The 17,131-nt window shown below is 41.8% G+C and overlaps 1 protein-coding gene across 3 annotated transcripts in view; it reads right to left on the reverse strand.

Moving 5' to 3' along the window:
• Window positions 1-17,131, reverse strand: part of Hpse2 (heparanase 2 (inactive)) — a 627,972-nt gene that overhangs the window by 193,094 nt on the left and 417,747 nt on the right. For all 3 annotated transcript variants that reach the window (XM_005352317.3, XM_005352316.3, XM_005352315.3), the window contains one exon: window positions 4,681-4,728. In XM_005352317.3, coding sequence (XP_005352374.1) covers window positions 4,681-4,728 — 48 coding nt within the window. The remainder of the gene's footprint in view (window positions 1-4,680; window positions 4,729-17,131) is intronic.

A 17,131-nucleotide genomic window follows, 5' to 3' on the forward strand; every position in this document is an offset into this window, starting at 1 on the left:
AGGGAACCCTGACTGCTCTTCAGACTTGAGAGGGAGGGGGAGAGGAGTGGGGGGAGGGCGGGAGGAGTGGGAGGCTGGGAGGAGGCGGAAATTTTTTTTTCTCAATAAAAAAAACAAATAAAAAAAACCATCCAATTTGGGAGCATGACCTTCAAAATCAGCCTAAACACAAGGGCAATATTTTATTTATATTATTAGCATTTCAGCACCTCCTCTTAGGGTTGGAGAAATGAAGCATTGGATTTTGATGTTTAGAGTTCTTCTAGGATTTTATGAGCCTTGACAGAAAAACCCAGGAGGGAGGAATAGAAGCAGGAAAACTGCGCTGGAAGCAACACTTGCCTTTTCCAAATGAGTGCAGTAGGAGGGAAGAAACACAACTCCTTTCATGTTTTTGGTAGGCTATTTTTGCAGATATAAGATACTTATTTAGAGATATGTCTATTTAAGTAGCCAGTAAACAAAATATATTTATTAACATGTATTTCTCCATTACAAAAAGTACAGTGATCACTTTACTCTACTTGTGCAAGGAAGAGCATTTAAATAAAGAAGAAAGTTTTTGAGAAGAGACAAACCCGTGGGTCCGGAGCTTCCTCTCGGTGGAATGGAATGAGACTTCAGAGCAGCCCCTCCCTTACATAGCTGTTGTGAAGATTGGACATGGTAGGTATATAAAATTCAGAGAGTCTGGAACATTGCCATCATTGTCACTGTGGTCACTATTATTTCCCTATCAATAAATGCCTAATAAACAATTATCTAACTGCATACTCTGTGAATTGAGTAAATTTTTCATTGGAAAAAATTTCAAAAGGTAAAAAAATTATGTAAATATTTTGTATATTAAGCATTATGTAAAAATGAGCAAGAAAAAGAACAAACAGGGGGCTATTGGAGTTAAATCATAAAGTATGATTTCTCTAAGGAGATAACATGAAAGTTGAAACTTAAAAGATGACAAGGAGCCAGGCGCATGAAGGGCAGGGACGACAAAAGGGACAGCATGTACAAAAGCACCGGAGCAAACACCTTCAGGAAGCTTAGGGCACAGGGAAGCCTGCAGCCTGCTGGGACACTAGATGAACTCAGGAGGTCCTGTATCAATTACTGCTCTGCAGCTAACTCAGCTTAGGGCAGGAAAAGGTCCATTTTGGATCCCAGTTAGAGCCCATCATGGTGAGGAAGACTAGAAATAGGCAGGGAAAGCATGGCAGTGTAGCGAGCTGCGTGGAATCACAACTGATGGAGATGTATAATCAACTCCTGAGATAGCTAAGGCCTGACTTATGCCTGATCACGCAATGATCATCAGCTGCTTGCATATGCGAGGGCCTATGGGCAGTGCCCACCTGGCAATCCGGGATTGGCAGCCCATGCCTACTTAAGGGCTGGGAGAGGTTTACCCAGAGGAGAGAGGGAGAAAGAAAAGAAGAGAGAAGAAGGGGGAGAGAGGAAGAGAGAGAAGTGTAAAAAGTCCTGGAGTAAACTGCAGTGAGAAGAGCTCCGGTGGTCGCGTCATCCTTGCGGGTCAAGGGTGGCCATGACAGGTGGTGGCCCATACGGGGACAAGCGTACGGGGAACCTCCAAACCTCTCTCCGTGGAGCCCAGAACTTGCTGCAGTCAGGGGGTGCACCAAATAATCCTCAAGGTAAAGATTGGGGATCCGCGAAAAAACGGGTTTTCCGCTCTGACTGGTAGAAGAAGGGAGAGTGGGGTAACAGGGCTGTGACCAAAGCAGACGGTTTAAAGTATAGCCACGACCAAAGTGGAAGGTTTAAAATGAAACTAAAAGAAAGAATGGGAGTTTAGAATGGGCGCTTCAACATCACACCTGATTTTTCTAGCTCTTAACGAGCTGTTACGGAGCGCTTTGGAGAGGTTTTTGGCTAAATGTGACACAATTGCTCTTTGGTTTGCCGTCTCTGGCAATCTTACTGTGTCATCCTGGAATAAGCCTGGTAAAGATTTGAATTTTGCTGCTGAACAAGGTATGCTAAGGAAGGGAGGTATATTTGTGTGGTTTGAGTTACTGAGACCTCCGGAGTTTGTAGTGGAGTGTGGGCAGTGGCGGCTCCAAGGCCAAGCAGCACAACCGCAGTAAGATCTCCTAGGCTTGAACCTCTGTCCCAACCTGGGGCAACAGGCCGACCGAGTTGGGCGGGCTGCTCAGCCACACCTCCACCTTCCAGATTGGTTGGGAGGAGCCTCTGCCTTGCCCCTCCTGTCGCGACTGGAAAATGGCAGTAGATTGCAGTAAAAACCCAGAAGAATGCAAGGTCCCCGCTCAGCAGGAAGTAGCCAGAGAGATTGACAACGCCCAAATTCCCTAAAACACGGTTTAAGTGGGGCCCTTTCAGAGCAGAAGCAGGATCAGCTGGGTTGCTAGGGAAGCCAAAGAGGTGCACGAGGGAGAAGGTGTCTTCCATGCACTCAGCTGACAAGAATGAATGTGCCACGGGGGTATGGCAGCTGGGGTATGTTATTAGAGGCAAGTCTATACCCTAGTCTGTCAGACATTTCTAACCATCCGGGGCTGTGTGTGACCAGCATTCAATATGACTCATGCAACTAATCTGTCTAAAGAATTGTCTAGATATCTTTTAGGTAATTGGTCTGGTGAATTCGAACAACAACTGGAAAAGCTGAGAGTGACGATGGTGACTGCAGATTCCTCACGCATGCAGCCTGGCAGAACTATCTTCCTGGATCACTCCATGGATCATCTGAAGGAGTGGGCGGGAATAGGAGCCCTAATAGGCTTAATGGTGCTTGCCTCCCTCGTATGCCTATGGTGCATTTGCCACAGAAGGGTTTCACAGCATTGCAATGCAGTTATGATCATTCAGGCCTTCACGACCATTGAAGCAGGACAGTCTCCCCAAGTTTGGCTAGAGATGTAAGAGCAAGTCTGATTGCATGTGGGTTGGTGTCTAGCTCCCACCTCTGTAAAAAGGCACTGGACAGGTCTAGTGTTCTCTGAGTGGATGACACCTGGACAGACACTAGTACATGTTTCATTTTTAACAGAGATAAGACTCTTGCCTGTGGCTTTACAAAACAAAAGGGGGAACTGTAGCGAGCTGCGTGGAATCACAACTGATGGAGATGTATAGTCAACTCCTGAGATGGCTAAGGCCTGACTTATGCCTGATCACGCAATGATCATCAGCTGCTTGCATATGCGAGGGCCTATGGGCAGTGCCCACCTGGCAATCCGGGATTGGCAGCCCATGCCTACTTAAGGGCTGGGAGAGGTCAGAGAGAGAGGGGAAGAGAGGAGAGAGAGAGTGAATAAAGGTCCTGGAATAAACTGCAGTGAGAAGAGCTCTGGTGTTGTGTTTTTCCTTGCTGGACGAGGTGGGCCGTGACATGGCAGTAGAACCAGGAAGATAGATGATCATATCTGCATACACGAGGAGAAGGATGGGGGGAGACTGGGAAAGAAGGAGAGGTACAGGTAGAGACAGGGTGGGGGCTGGTGGGTAGATAGAATAGGAAATGGGGGAAAGCAATAAACCTTCAAAACCTGTTCCCAGAGACACACTTCCTCCAGCAAGGCTCCACTTCTGAATGGTTCCATGACCTCCCCATACAGGGCCACAAACTGGGAACCAAGTGTTTAAAGACATGAACATATAGGGGACATTTCTCATTTAAACCACGACAGAAAGAAAATCCAAGGCCAGGGAAGAGTGTTTGGCTCTGGTCTTGGAGTAATGAGATGGCTATGAATGACAAGTCAATAGACCTATTATGCCTCACAAAAACAGGATGAAGAACAGAACTTCCTAAAAAATGGCTAAAATAGTTCCTACAATGATTTATTACCAACATCCCCAAAGTCCTTTCTGGATAGTTTAATAAGTAGTCTAGCCACTTTTTTCTTTCACGCCTTCATGTACCATAATGAACCCAGATAAAACAGGACAGTGGGAGAGGTTAACTAAGAAGGATGGTCAGTCTGAGCCAGCAGGGTGTGGAGTGGGAGACATTTGTATCACACTGAGAAGTGACTGAGATGCTGTAGGGGAAGAAAATGATTCCAAATTCTAACCCTGGCATAGACAGGAGGAGACTCGCAGAAAACTTAAATGTAGCTGCCCTTCCAAAGCAAGTGACATTGAGGTGACAGGAATGCCAACGTGAGCTTGTTCCTGGACTGCTGCAGCTTATCCCTTTCCCGGAAGTTGCTTCATTTTCTGAACATTCTTTTTTCTTTTTTAACATGCTTTATATTATCAAATTTCTTGGCCCTAATTAACACCACAGCTAAGAATATAATAAAGTATATCTATTTTCACATCATATTTTGAACAATTGAAACTGTTTCCTCTCTTAATCAGGGAAATTTATTTCGAAAGGGAAAGCCTATAGGGAAATGGTGCCACGCTTAATCTCCATTACCCTTCATTCCTGACAGATCAATTTAAGAGTGTACATTAATAGGTGAGATTTCCAACTTGTTTCAGTATTTTAGGGGGGGAGTTATGATTTTGAAATGACAAAGTCATAGCATTATCAGACAACATGTGTTATAATAACAGCTTTAGAGGTGATTTTAATTTTTTTGAAAGATAAAGGCTAGTTTACTAAATGTCATCTGTGAACTTTGTGACAATTATCTTTCATTTCACAGCAGCCGATAATAAGTGAGATTAAAAATGATGAATACCTACTGTTGCCAGGTAACCGCGTCTACTGTGCTCCCTGCCACCTTCATGAATCTGTAAGGGAGAAGAAAGACGGTATGACTTAAAACATTTCTCCAGAGCTACAACAGGGCAACCAAGAGACGCACTGGACCAATCCACACTTAGATATGCTTTCTCAAAGAACCCACAGCCCCAGTCATAGAAATCAAAATCCCAGTACAGTATTTTACCTGCATTTGTCTTCCTAAGCCCAAACCTGACAGTTACCACATTGATTTCACATAACTGAAACTTACCTGTTCTTATTTCCTATGCTCTGAAGACTCTGATCTCTGCTGGGAAACAACAGTATTTGGATGGTATGACAATAGATAATTTTGAAAAAGTGCAGGCCTCTCTCCCTGGAAAAAGTATGGGAAAACCCAATTTATTTATACATCTGTGAGGCTCTATCAAAAATGCTCCAATGCAAAGCTGCCACATCTGTGTGAAACGTGGTGGGGTAGAAACATGAGCACCACAAAGAGTAATCCATCTACTTCTGGAGGAAAAAGTAAGAAACCAAGTATTCTCTGTTGAGCACGCCAAGCTCAAAAGCAGGGGGAGGCCTGGTTCTGGGAAGCCAGGTACAGCAAAACCTTGTGAGCAATTGCTCTCGGACCTCTGTGACTTCCTGGAGGTCCAGAAGAACCAAAGTCAGGAGGCTTCATTCATGATTCACAGATGCCACGGACCACATGTTTGAAGTAACTGCCCCTGACCACTTGTTGGAGGACGTGTAGTGCCATAGCTATTACTTTTCTTTGAGAGAGTTGTCACTCAAAAATCAGAAATCAAAGAAAAAAACATCCTAGTTATTCCAAATGCTCCTTTCAGCCTCAAGACTCCAAGGGGATTTTCTCTTTGAAGCAAACGTTTAATTCTGCTTTATGATCAAATAACTCTTGAACCAGAAGAGATGGTCTTTTTTCTTTAAGGCCCTAGCTGTGTCCTAGCATAGAAGAATCTCTCCAGACAGATGGGATGGACAAGGGGTGCAATGAGCAACCCAAAGGGTCTGTTTTGCTGTGATGGTGGGAAAGGACTCAGTTTACTTGTGGAAGAAACTGGGAAAAGTGGGAAACTATGACTTCTGGCTAGCCACAAATTGAGGTTCATAAAGAGATGAGGAGAAAGGACATGAGAAGGGGACTAGAGAGAAGCATTGTACTGGCCAGGAAGAACAGCTGGAGGATGAAGCAGTCTCTACTGTGGTCTTGGATTGGATTTGTCCTCTTTTTTTTTTCTTTTTGAATTTCTCTTTGTAGTACCACACTGAAGTCCAGGACCAAGAATGTAGAAAATATAACACAGTGTTTGGTCCAGAATGGAATTAGTTCGATGGGTTGAGTCAAAAAGTCAATGTGGTTTGGTAGATACTGGGCATTTTCTAAGTATTTAGTTAGTATTCACCATGTGCGCATGTGTGTGTGTGTGTTGTTGTATATGTGATTTCTTTTACTTCGTAGCACTGCATTATTTGGTGGTGAGGACATTAGATGTTATTTATCACTTTATGCAGACTATATACAGCTTCTTCACTGGCTAGAAAAGCAGAATTTTCAGACATTCTATACAACCAATCTAACATGGGTTATGCCACTTCATCTCACTTCACCAGGAAGGAAATCCGGGACTTTGAGTGTGGTGTAGCGTTCACCTCCTCCCTGCTTCCCTGCCCTGTGTTCAGGAGTCCCCTTTTGAAGTTAAAGGCCAGAGCGGTGTATGCACTTGATCTTTCCCACCCTGCTCTGTGCTATCCTGAGTCAACAGGCACACAACTAGCACCTGTCAGGGAAAGAAAAGGAAAGGCTACAAGGTCGAAGGAAGGGAGTGGGAATGGAATCCCAAACACTACTTTCGTTGCATGTGTATTGCAAGCAATGGAGATATGATGATGCTTGAGGAGTTGGATGGCCTAGATACAAAGAGAGGGAGGTGAAACTCTTTACCCTTTCTTCAGAATATTGTAAGGGTCAGAGAATAGTCTTATACATAAGCATTATTATTATTTTATTATTTTGATTTTTTGAGACAAGGGTTCTCTGTGTAATGCTGACTGTACTGGAACTAGCTCAGTACACCAGGCTAGCCTTGAACTCATAGATGTTTTCCTGTCTCTGCCTCCAGAGAGCTAGAATTAAAGGCATGAGCCACCACCACTGGATTAATTTATTTTTTATAAAGAAAAGAAAAAGAATCAAATATACAATTGGATGGGATTTAATCCTCCAATAGTTTGTATCATCTCTGAAATAGAAATAGTTCATGAAAAATATCTTCAAAATCATCATATAAAACAACCATAATAAAAGTGACACATGTTCTTATAAACCGCTTTCAGCTTCTTATATGTGTAGGTACACACTCTCCAAAAGAAAACAATTAGGGAGATGTTTCTGTTTAAGTAGAGAGGCCACATCTTACAAGGGTTGTGTGAGTTGTTCAAATTCACAGTCAGTGAGGAATAAGACCAGATCCAGATTCCAAATCCCACCCAATGACTGGCACCTTGTGATGCCTCTAAAGCTAAGTAGCACAGTAAAAACACTCTGAAGTGCAAGAGAAAAAGTTGAAATTTTATGCTGAGAAAATATAACCATGTTTATTAGAAAAAATCATGGCCTGATCACCATCTTTTCCTTTCTGTTTTTTCTCCAGAATGTAAGCTCTTCTGCATTTATTTGCAAGAAAATGTGGTGAATGTACATGAGTTGGGGACAGAGTCAGTGCTCAGTCAGGATAAACACCACGGAAACAGAATACAGAAACAAACACAGCCAATTAAAGTTACTGTGTGCTACGCCAGCACCAACTAACTTCTTGTATGGTCATAGTCAAGAGAGCAGCTGGCTCTACTGTGTACAGAGTTAGAGGGGTGTGGATGGAGAACAGATTCATATCATTTACGACAATGAAGCAGGGAAGAGCTTGTGGTATGAGGAGTAACCTGGCTGATGGTCAGCATGAGCAAACGCAAGTTATGTTCTCAGAGTCCAGTGTGGCTGGATGCCAGGAAACAGGTGAGGGAGCAGCAAGAAATCAGGCTGTCAGGGCTCTGGAAAGTGGTCATGTTAATAATCTGACCTTTGTACTAATAGTGAGATGCTCGTCCAAATCCCATTTATACATGGTGACCAACTACTAACAGGACCATGAATTATGGAGAGTGTGTCTTTCATGAGAATGTCCTTGTATGGTTGTTCAGTTTATCCTATGTTTACACTAAAAGCAATATCAGGATCGGATTTGGCTTTCAGGAAGATGACCAGCTGTAGCGAATGTGAGAGTCACTGGTGTGAGTGGATCTGCAGGAGGATGACTGGCTGTAGTGAATGTGAGAGTCACTGGTGTGAGTGGATCTGCAGGAGGATGACCGGCTGTAGTGAATGTGAGAGTCACTGGTGTGAGTGGATTTGCCCGAGTCTACGGAAGAGGGGTGGGACGTTTTGTTTTTGTTTTTTTTAAATTTATTTATTTATTAAGGATTTCTGCCTCCTCCCCGCCACCGCCTCCCATTTCCCTCCCCCTCCCCCATCAAGTCCCTCTCCCTCATCAGCTTGAAGAGTAATCAGGGTTCCCTGACCTGTGGGAAGTCCAAGGACCGCCCACCTCCATCCAGGTTTAGTAAGTTGAGCATCCAAACTGCCTAGGCTCCCACAAAGCTAGTACGTGCAGTAGGATCAAAAACCCGTTGCCATTGTTCTTGATTTCTCAGTAGTCCTCATTGTCTGCTATGTTCAGCAAGTCCGGTTTTATCCCATGCTTCTTCAGACCCAGGCCAGCTGGCCTTGGTGAATTCCCGATAGAACATCCCCATTGTCTCAGTGTATGGGTGCACCCCTCGTGGTCCTGAGTTCCTTGCTCCTGCTTCCTCTCCTTCTGCTCCTGATTTGGACCTTGAGATTTCTGTCCGGTGCTCCAATTTGGGTCTCTGTCTCTGTCTCCTTTCATCGCCTGATGAAGGTTAATATTCAGGAGGATGCCTATATGTTTGTCTTTGGATTCACCTTCTTATTTAGCTTCTCTAGGATCGCGAATTATAAGCTCAATGTCCTTTATTTATGGCTAAAAACCAAATATGAGTGAGTACATCCCATGTTCCTCTTTTTGGGTCTGGCTTACCTCACTCAGGATATTGTTTTCTATTTCCATCCATTTGTACGCAAATGTCAAGAAGTCCTTGTTTTTTACTGCTGAGTAATACTCTAATATGTATATATTCCATACTTTCTTCATCCATTCTTCCATTGAACGTTTTGAATCGTAAGAATGAAACATGGTTAGTACAATAGAGCAAGAGAGGCTGTGAAAGTTTTAATTGTAGCACTACTGTGGCACTTCCAACAGGACTTTCTAATCCTATTGAATACACACTTAACTAGAAGTAAATAGTCATGGAGCATGGAGTCTTTTAGACAGCGAGCCCTAAACGATCATTATCTTCTTGTTCATCGCAGATACTCTGCTCCTTCCTTCTGCCTCTGTCTCAGAAACTGACCCAAAGCACACAGAATAGCAGTTTTAATGGAGCTGCACAATGTTCAGCAATAGTGATGTTAGACGAAATAAATGCATGCAGAAGAGCTCTAGCATTAGTGGAAGATTTCCAGTGTAAGTCAAAGGATACCCAGGATGTGAATACTGACTAGAGGGGAAATTTCAGTTTTTCCCAAGTTGCATGTTTCTGTGCCCTGTCTGGACTATGACCTTAGAGAAGAAGTGCTTACTCTCATGTGACCTTCAGTTATCAAAGGGTAGCAGGGAAGGGGAACAGGGTTCTGTATAAGAGAAAATTGGCCAGTGCCAGGTAGACATTCCTGTATTTGGGGTCTTCCCCATGGAAGCCAATCTGTTGCAATAGAGGAAAGTCCCCTTTCACTGTGAGAGTCCTTTCTTCTTCCAGGAGACTCAGAATCTGGGAGACTTTCTTTCCTTTGTACACACCTGCATATATGTCGGATCTGAAATATTGTTGAGCTTCCTCTCCCAGGGCAGATCACAACTCTCACTTATAATAAAGTCCATCTTTATCCATTATCTCTAGAATTTGACTTCTATTTCTGGACTACAAAGTACAATCTTAAAGACTAGTTTCTGGATTTTTTATTCCAGAAAAGAGAATAGTTCACAGGGAACTGGAGACCTAATTTAGTGCACACTTCAATAAGAATACAGAAACCCGACCTGCTTGTCTGCACAAAGAACCACTGGTTATGCAAATAACACAAATATGGCGTAACAACCATGCTATTTATAGGCCTGGGAAAGACTTGAGAGAAAATTATCTATCAGTAAATCAAGTTGACCTCTAGACAGATGGCAAATTTCAAGCATCTTCCCTTGTCATGCTTTTCATATGCTTGCTATACTGGGTTCTGGATGGAGCAAATAAACTATAGCCCTCTTTCCTCCTCTGGCTGCCGCTGCCACCACCACTGTAGCCTCCTCTTCCCCGTCTCTCCTCTAGGAGTGGTGGCTTTCCCTCCCACTCCAATCCTTTCTTCTGTCCTTCATTCCCTCTCCATCTCTACCTTATTTGTATACAGTGATTCAGTGACCGTAGACTGAAAAGTAGCGAGCTGAATGTTTGTGGAGGCCTCTATTTCCAGTCCTCTCTGACAGGTTATACATCTCCGTATACAGTAGTTTATATAGCCTTTGTACACAGGTGTTGAAATGAAGGGACTCTCCAACCAATCTCTGTTTAAGATAAAAGTTGCACTCATGTTTAACTTAATTTTGATCTTGAATAAAGACAGGAAAACTAACAACATTTGCTGATTAATAATCATTTTAAAGCCGTTTACATATTTTATTCATAATTATTTTAATTTATTATTTGAAAATTCCATTATGCATATAATACATTTTGGTCAAATCCACCCACTCACCAAGTCCACCACTTTTCCCCTCTAACATCACGTATTCCTTTTAAGTCCACTGACTTCACATAGTTCTGCCAGCATGTGCATGAGCTTAGGGTCACCCCCTGGAGCACAGGTAGCCTATCTGGGGCGACATTCCAAAGAATACTGTTTTTCTGTCCCACAGCAACCATCAGCTATGGGAGGTGGTGGTATTATTTCTTTCATTTGGCAAATGAAGAAACTGCTCAAGACCACCCATGTAATTAATTACAGAACAATGCTAACCCTGATTCTACTCTCAAGCCCTTATTACAACCATGCCGGGAGCAGAATTGTAGTCTTTGTTGCGTTGCCACTTTTCCTGAGTTCATGGCAGATGCTGGGAGTGATCACAATACATTATCGCCTGTCTGGGAACTGGTAAGAATCTTTCTCAAGATAGATCGCCAAGCATTTGTTACCTCTAACTGGCCCTCAAGATAAAGTCAACTGGGGCTGGGGGTTGAGAAGAGGGAGAATGTAAGGCAATGTCTGAGACAGGACAGAAGCACACACAAGAGAATATCACATACAGGAGAGCCAAATCGATTTGTTTGATTAGGGAAGCTGGGAGAATAGAGGTTTTGAGGGACAACGCTGAAATATATCTGGAAGGCTCTGGCGAGCACTGACAGGGGCTGGCTGGAGGATTATCATGATAGGCATGGTTTGGCAAACCGTAGTGCTGCTGAGGAGGCTTGCAGACTTGGACTCAAGCACAGAAGGTTTTAGCTGACTTGATATGATTTGTCCTGGCTGTGGAAACTGGTGGGAAGGAAGAAACATGCATCAGGATATGATTATGAATTTCACAGAGGAAGGAAAATTTCCAGGAGCTGAAGCTGTGGTAAGAAGCTGACTGAGTGAGAGCAAAAACCACAGGCCTCAAGTGAAGAGGGTTCTTTTTTATATTCTTGACTGTTTATACCATGCTTAGGTGAACGATGAAAATTCAGGAAAATGGCACCATAGAATAAAATCTATTGGGTCCAGGAGTAAGACAGGTATCTGTTTTGAAACTTGGTACCATCATTAGCTTTGTGACTTTCACTTCCCAGGACCCTTTTGTATGGAGAGAACAGTACCAATCCTGCAAAGACTGTGAGATTCGTGGGAGACACAGATGGGGAAACAAGAGCAGTGGGTAGTGCAGTGCAGACACTAAATACATACGGGTATCCTTTCCTTGGTCATGGCCTGTTACCATAACATTTGTACACATCTATTTCTTGATCAATAGAATATAAATGGAACCTGCTCTGCCCATACATGGTAGTGATTCTCAATTTTGATGTACCAATATTCTTTGGAGCCTTTGTTTGAAAGAACAATATTTGGTTCCATCTCCACACACTCAGGTTTGCCAAGTCTGAGCTGGATCTTAAGAATCAAGCTGGAAAAGAGAGAAGTTTTGGAGTTGAAATGAAACAGCATTGCAACAGACACCAATGATATCTAGAGGATCATTAGGGAATATGGACAACTTATACGTCAATAAACTGGAAATTGGAATGAAGAACTCTAAAAATTAATAACCTTAAAGCCTCAAGTCCATAAATCCTCAAGTCCATATATGGGCAAACAGATTGAACAGAAATTTCTCAAAAGAAGTACAAATGATCATCAAATAGATGAAAATGTCAGTGTTTTAAGCAATCGAGGAAATTCAAACCAAAATTATACGAGATTTCCATCTCAACCCACTTGGAATAGCAGTCCTTAAGGAAATAAGCAAAAATGCCAATGCGGGAGAACCACCATGAGATCAAGGCCAGCAGAAACTATATAGTGAGCTTCAGGAACTGTTTAAGGTTCAGTGAGAGAAACTGGATCCTAGAAAGGTGGGGGTAGCCTTCATTATGACAAGAATAGAGGGATAAGGAAATAAAACTATCATTTGATATGTCACTCCTGAGTATATACATGAAGTGAACACACCTGTGCTAATATCAAGAATCTAAGATGCCGGCACAACCATGTGTGCTATGACACTAGTTACAACAGCCAAGTTAAGGAATCATCCTAGATATCCAAAATCAGATGAGTTGGTAGAGAAAATATAGTATATTCAGGTACACAAAGAAATTAATTTTATTCAGTCCTAACGAAGACTAAAATGTGTATCTTTTACAGAAAAATAGATGGAACTGGAGATCATCACAGTAACTGAAATAAGTCAGACTCAAAAGATAAGCATTACACGTTACTTTTTAGAAAAAGGCCTGAACATAGTAGTGAGTCTATTTACAAAGAGGAAAGGGACACAGCATAAGCAGGGACGGGGAGAAAACAGGGGAATAAGCGATCAATATAACCGCCATACATTATAAAGAAGCACGAAATATAATGAAATCCATTATTTTCTACAGTAACTATAAGCTACTGAAAAACAGAATCATGATGAATTTCACAATCCCTGTAGGTGTATTTAATGCAGGTAGCTCATGAGTTTCACAGGTTCTGGGTAAAATTTTCTTCACAGGCTCCTGCTTGAACTCTTAGCTCCTAGCTGGTGGTGCTAGTTTGGAACATGGCACCCAGATGATGTTAGTGGATGTCTGGGGCAAGCTTACAGTGTGGCTTGTTTCTTTCCTGTCTTTCCTTCCTGATCCTATGGCGATGTGAACAAAAGGCCTCATGCTACTGTCACCACATCTTACTGCCATGAACCACCAGAGCCTCAAACCCTGAGCCAAAATGAATCTGTTTTCCCTCAAGTTGCATCCTGTCTGGTAAATTTGATCACTGCAACAGAGAAAAGCAACTAATACAATGGACTAGACTTTTGACAAATTCTAGTCTTAGCAGTTCCTGGGACAATGGAACATTCTTTTTTAAAACTGATTTTATTGAGTTCTACATTTTTTTCTGCTCCCCTCCCTGCCTCTCCTCTTCCCTTCAACCCTCTTCCATGGTTCTCATGCTCCCAATTTACTCAGGAGATCTTGTCTTTTTCTACTTACTACATAGATTAGATCACAATGGAGCATTATTGGAGGAGAAAATAGAATTATAAGGAGGAGGCTCAGGAGGAAAAGACAAAGTATGGAAGAATATTTCCTAAGATCATGTGATCAAGTTACAGTGCTAACGACTTTCCATTTCAGGCGTCTGAACTCCTTCTCTGATGTTCTTTCTAACTCCCTCCCCTTGCCGACTTCTCTGATGCTAGAGACAGAGGAATACATCTTTCCTAACAGTAATAACTCATAAGCCTTAGCTTGGGTAAGCAACCAGGCTCATTCCTTAGCTGGAAAGAAGTACTCTCTAAAAAAACAAATAAAAATTCACAGAGAATTTAGAGTTATGGGCCATTAAAACAGCTGTCATCTAGGGAGCAGACAGTGCTGGGTGCAGTAGCCAGCACTTCCCTGGTGATGAGCACTGAACAAGCAGGCAGAATTTCTCTCTAGGGGCGAAAAGAGGTAGATTCTTTTCCTTACAGAGTAGAAAGGAAGACATTATTCTCTTCTGTCCTTCTGCAGTTTCGTGAAGTCACATAATGCCTTCACATTTGAAATGAAGCAGGACAATTATTAGGAATAACACTGTGATAATTACACCAAACTGTCCCCAGCTGTGCTTCTGCTCAAAGAACTGATGTGGCAGAAGGCAGAGAGTAGAGCTGTGATCACCCTCATGATACTGATGTGCCATTATAGTCTTCAGATTTTCCTTCCTCACTCAATTATCTGACTGCCTAGAAACCTGCATTTGAGTCATGGTAAAATGCCCCTAGACTAAAAATTGCCTTTTTCATCTTGAAAATGCATCTGTTCTCAGTGATTGTGGCTGTCATTTCTTTGGGTGTCAACACACGCCAGGATCAGTGCAAAGCCTTTAAATTCATCACTCCTTTATTTCTATGAAAGGCCAAGACCTCAGTCACAGTCCACTTTATAAATGAAGACAGGGAGGCTTGGAAGAGAATAAACAGGGCCTTAGATTGATGAATCAGTAGAAAATCAATTCTCACCTACTTTCAAAATATATTCTCTATCATTCTTCTGTATTGACCTGCACAAGAGAAATCCCAAGTGTTTATGTTACAAAACAAGAAACTAATTGGGAAAAGTTTTTGTTTTGTGCTAAACTAAGTATCTTCAAATTTTAAAATGTTAGAGATGAAAGGTACCTTGGAAATAATTTATTACTACCACCCTTTGAGAAAACTGATGTCCACAACGGAGGTGATAACAAATAAATACCCGACACGATCTTTTCCCTCTGCGCGCACTCTCGCCTCTACTTGCATCCTTTACGACACTTTTGAGTAATCGATGGCTCTGAAGGGAGGGAAGGTACTGCTCTGCGGCCTCAAGTTAAAATCAGAAGATAAGGAAATTTTAGGTTACAGAAAATAGTTTGATGTATTTTTCTTTATGACAAGAAACTGAGACTAGACAGATCATGGGCCTAAGAGAAAACCCAATACTATTATTCTGCTAAAGGCACTTGGCAAGAAAATAACTCCTAATGACTCCCCACTATACCAAGATTGGTGCCTTGCTCAACCCATATCAGAAAAATTTCCCCCTGCAGTAGATGGGGATGATATAGAGACCCACAGCTGGGCAATATACATAAGGTACGAGACTTTGGAACACTCAGTACTAAGTAAACACGGTGGCACTCCATTGGAGAAAACGGATTTCTCCTTTGCCAGGTTTCAATTGTGAATAAATTCTTTATTAGAGGTGGGACCCAATGTCCACTTCCCCCTATCAGTGCTGGGATCCCATCTGTCTTGAATCTGTACAGGCCTTGTAGGATACCTTCATCAAATCCCTACCCCTCAAGACTCAGGGATCTGTGTGGAAGAAGAGGCAGAAGGATCATAAAAACCAGAGGTGGTGCCGAGGCAGAGGCGGTGGATGACTCCAAGGAAACTTGTCTTCCAGACACAACAGAAGTGTTGTACATATGAACTCACAGAGACTGGCAGACCTACAAGACCTGTACCTCATCACTCACACATAGACAGCTATACATAAGTATCAGATACTCAACAGAAGTGTTAGTAATCATGTATAAACAAGGATAGAAATTCAGGATGCAAAAAGTCAGTTTTTCTATTTCTGGCTTGTTGACTACTGAACACACAATACTTAGCAAACACTATTGTTTGCTTCCTAGCTCTTTTCAATTTTTATCCCCATTATTCTAATTTGAATGTTTTCCGTAGTTCTTTGAACTTACAGAGCAGAAAGCTGAGCCTGTCTGTATGTTCTTATACAGGTTCATATTAATTATTCTGCTGGAAACTCTGTATTATGTGGTGGTGACTTCCCTTCTTCATTCACAAACTTACTCAACAAATGTAAGAAATTAAGTAGTAGGCATTTTGGTAATAATAAACACAACAAAGATTCTTCACATCCTCACAGTTTATAATCTACATGTAATAAGCAAACAAACAGCAAATACATACTTACAAATTGTGATAAATATTGTAAAATGAGCAGGTAGGTTGTGAAAGAAAGGACTCTAAAAAGTGAGACAAAATAAGTCATGTGGCAGGTGGGAAGAACTCTGGGATGAATAACAAGGGAGAATGGCAGTTAATAAAAATACAGGGTTAGGCAGTAAGCAGGCCATTAACTGTGGGGTCTTGTGGATCAAAATAAAACAAAAAACTCACGTTTTATTCTAAGAACAACAGAAAGTATTAGTGAATGACACCAAATGAATTATAACTTTTAAATAATATATTTTGGACACTGAATAGTGGATAGATTGGAGGGAAAGGATGAATAGTAAGGCTCCTAAAGCAGATATAAATCCTCTAAATTTTAATAAATTTAAATCTTTTTATTTTCAGTGTTTGTCCTACTACGATCCATCATGGAAACCAGTAATCACATCAGATCCTGGACATCCTAGTATCTAGAACTGTGAGGGAAACTTTCTCTCCTTTATAAATTACCCAGTTTGTGCTTCTTGCTGTAGCAGAACAAGATGAAAGCATTGTCTAATCCTTATTTGTAGTGATGCGACCGTCTGTAAATATCTCACAGTCTAGGAGACTGGAACTTTTTGATGGACCTCCTCACAGTTGGAGTTAATAATCCACCTTGAGGTCACTGCTAGCCTACTGAGTAATCAAACTGGTTATTAAACCTGTCTTTAAGAGAACAATGTGACAATCAACTTTACTTGCCTTGGATTTCCCATGCAATTAACTTTTATAGCCCAAGATAATACATAGCTGCAATCTTAAGTTACTACTCTTCCATACTCCTGACCCAGAATAATACATGTGTATCATCTGCTGAAAGTACAAAATACAGAAGTTGAAAGCAATTTCCTAATACCTACCATAAAGGTTGAAAGCAACCATTTATGGATATTGGTTGATAAATAATGATATTTGTTATCTGTGTCAGTTGGGATCAGCTGGAGTCAGTGACTCAATCCCTTGTCGAACTCTGATAAAGATTTCTGTCAAGTATCCCATTCCTTTCCCCATGTTATGTTTTCTTTACTATTCAATAAATAGAGCAAAGCCCATTGTTACAGACAGACAC

The sequence above is a fragment of the Microtus ochrogaster genome, chromosome 8 (assembly GCF_000317375.1).
Source record: "Microtus ochrogaster isolate Prairie Vole_2 chromosome 8, MicOch1.0, whole genome shotgun sequence".
Taxonomy (NCBI): Eukaryota; Metazoa; Chordata; class Mammalia; order Rodentia; family Cricetidae; genus Microtus; species Microtus ochrogaster.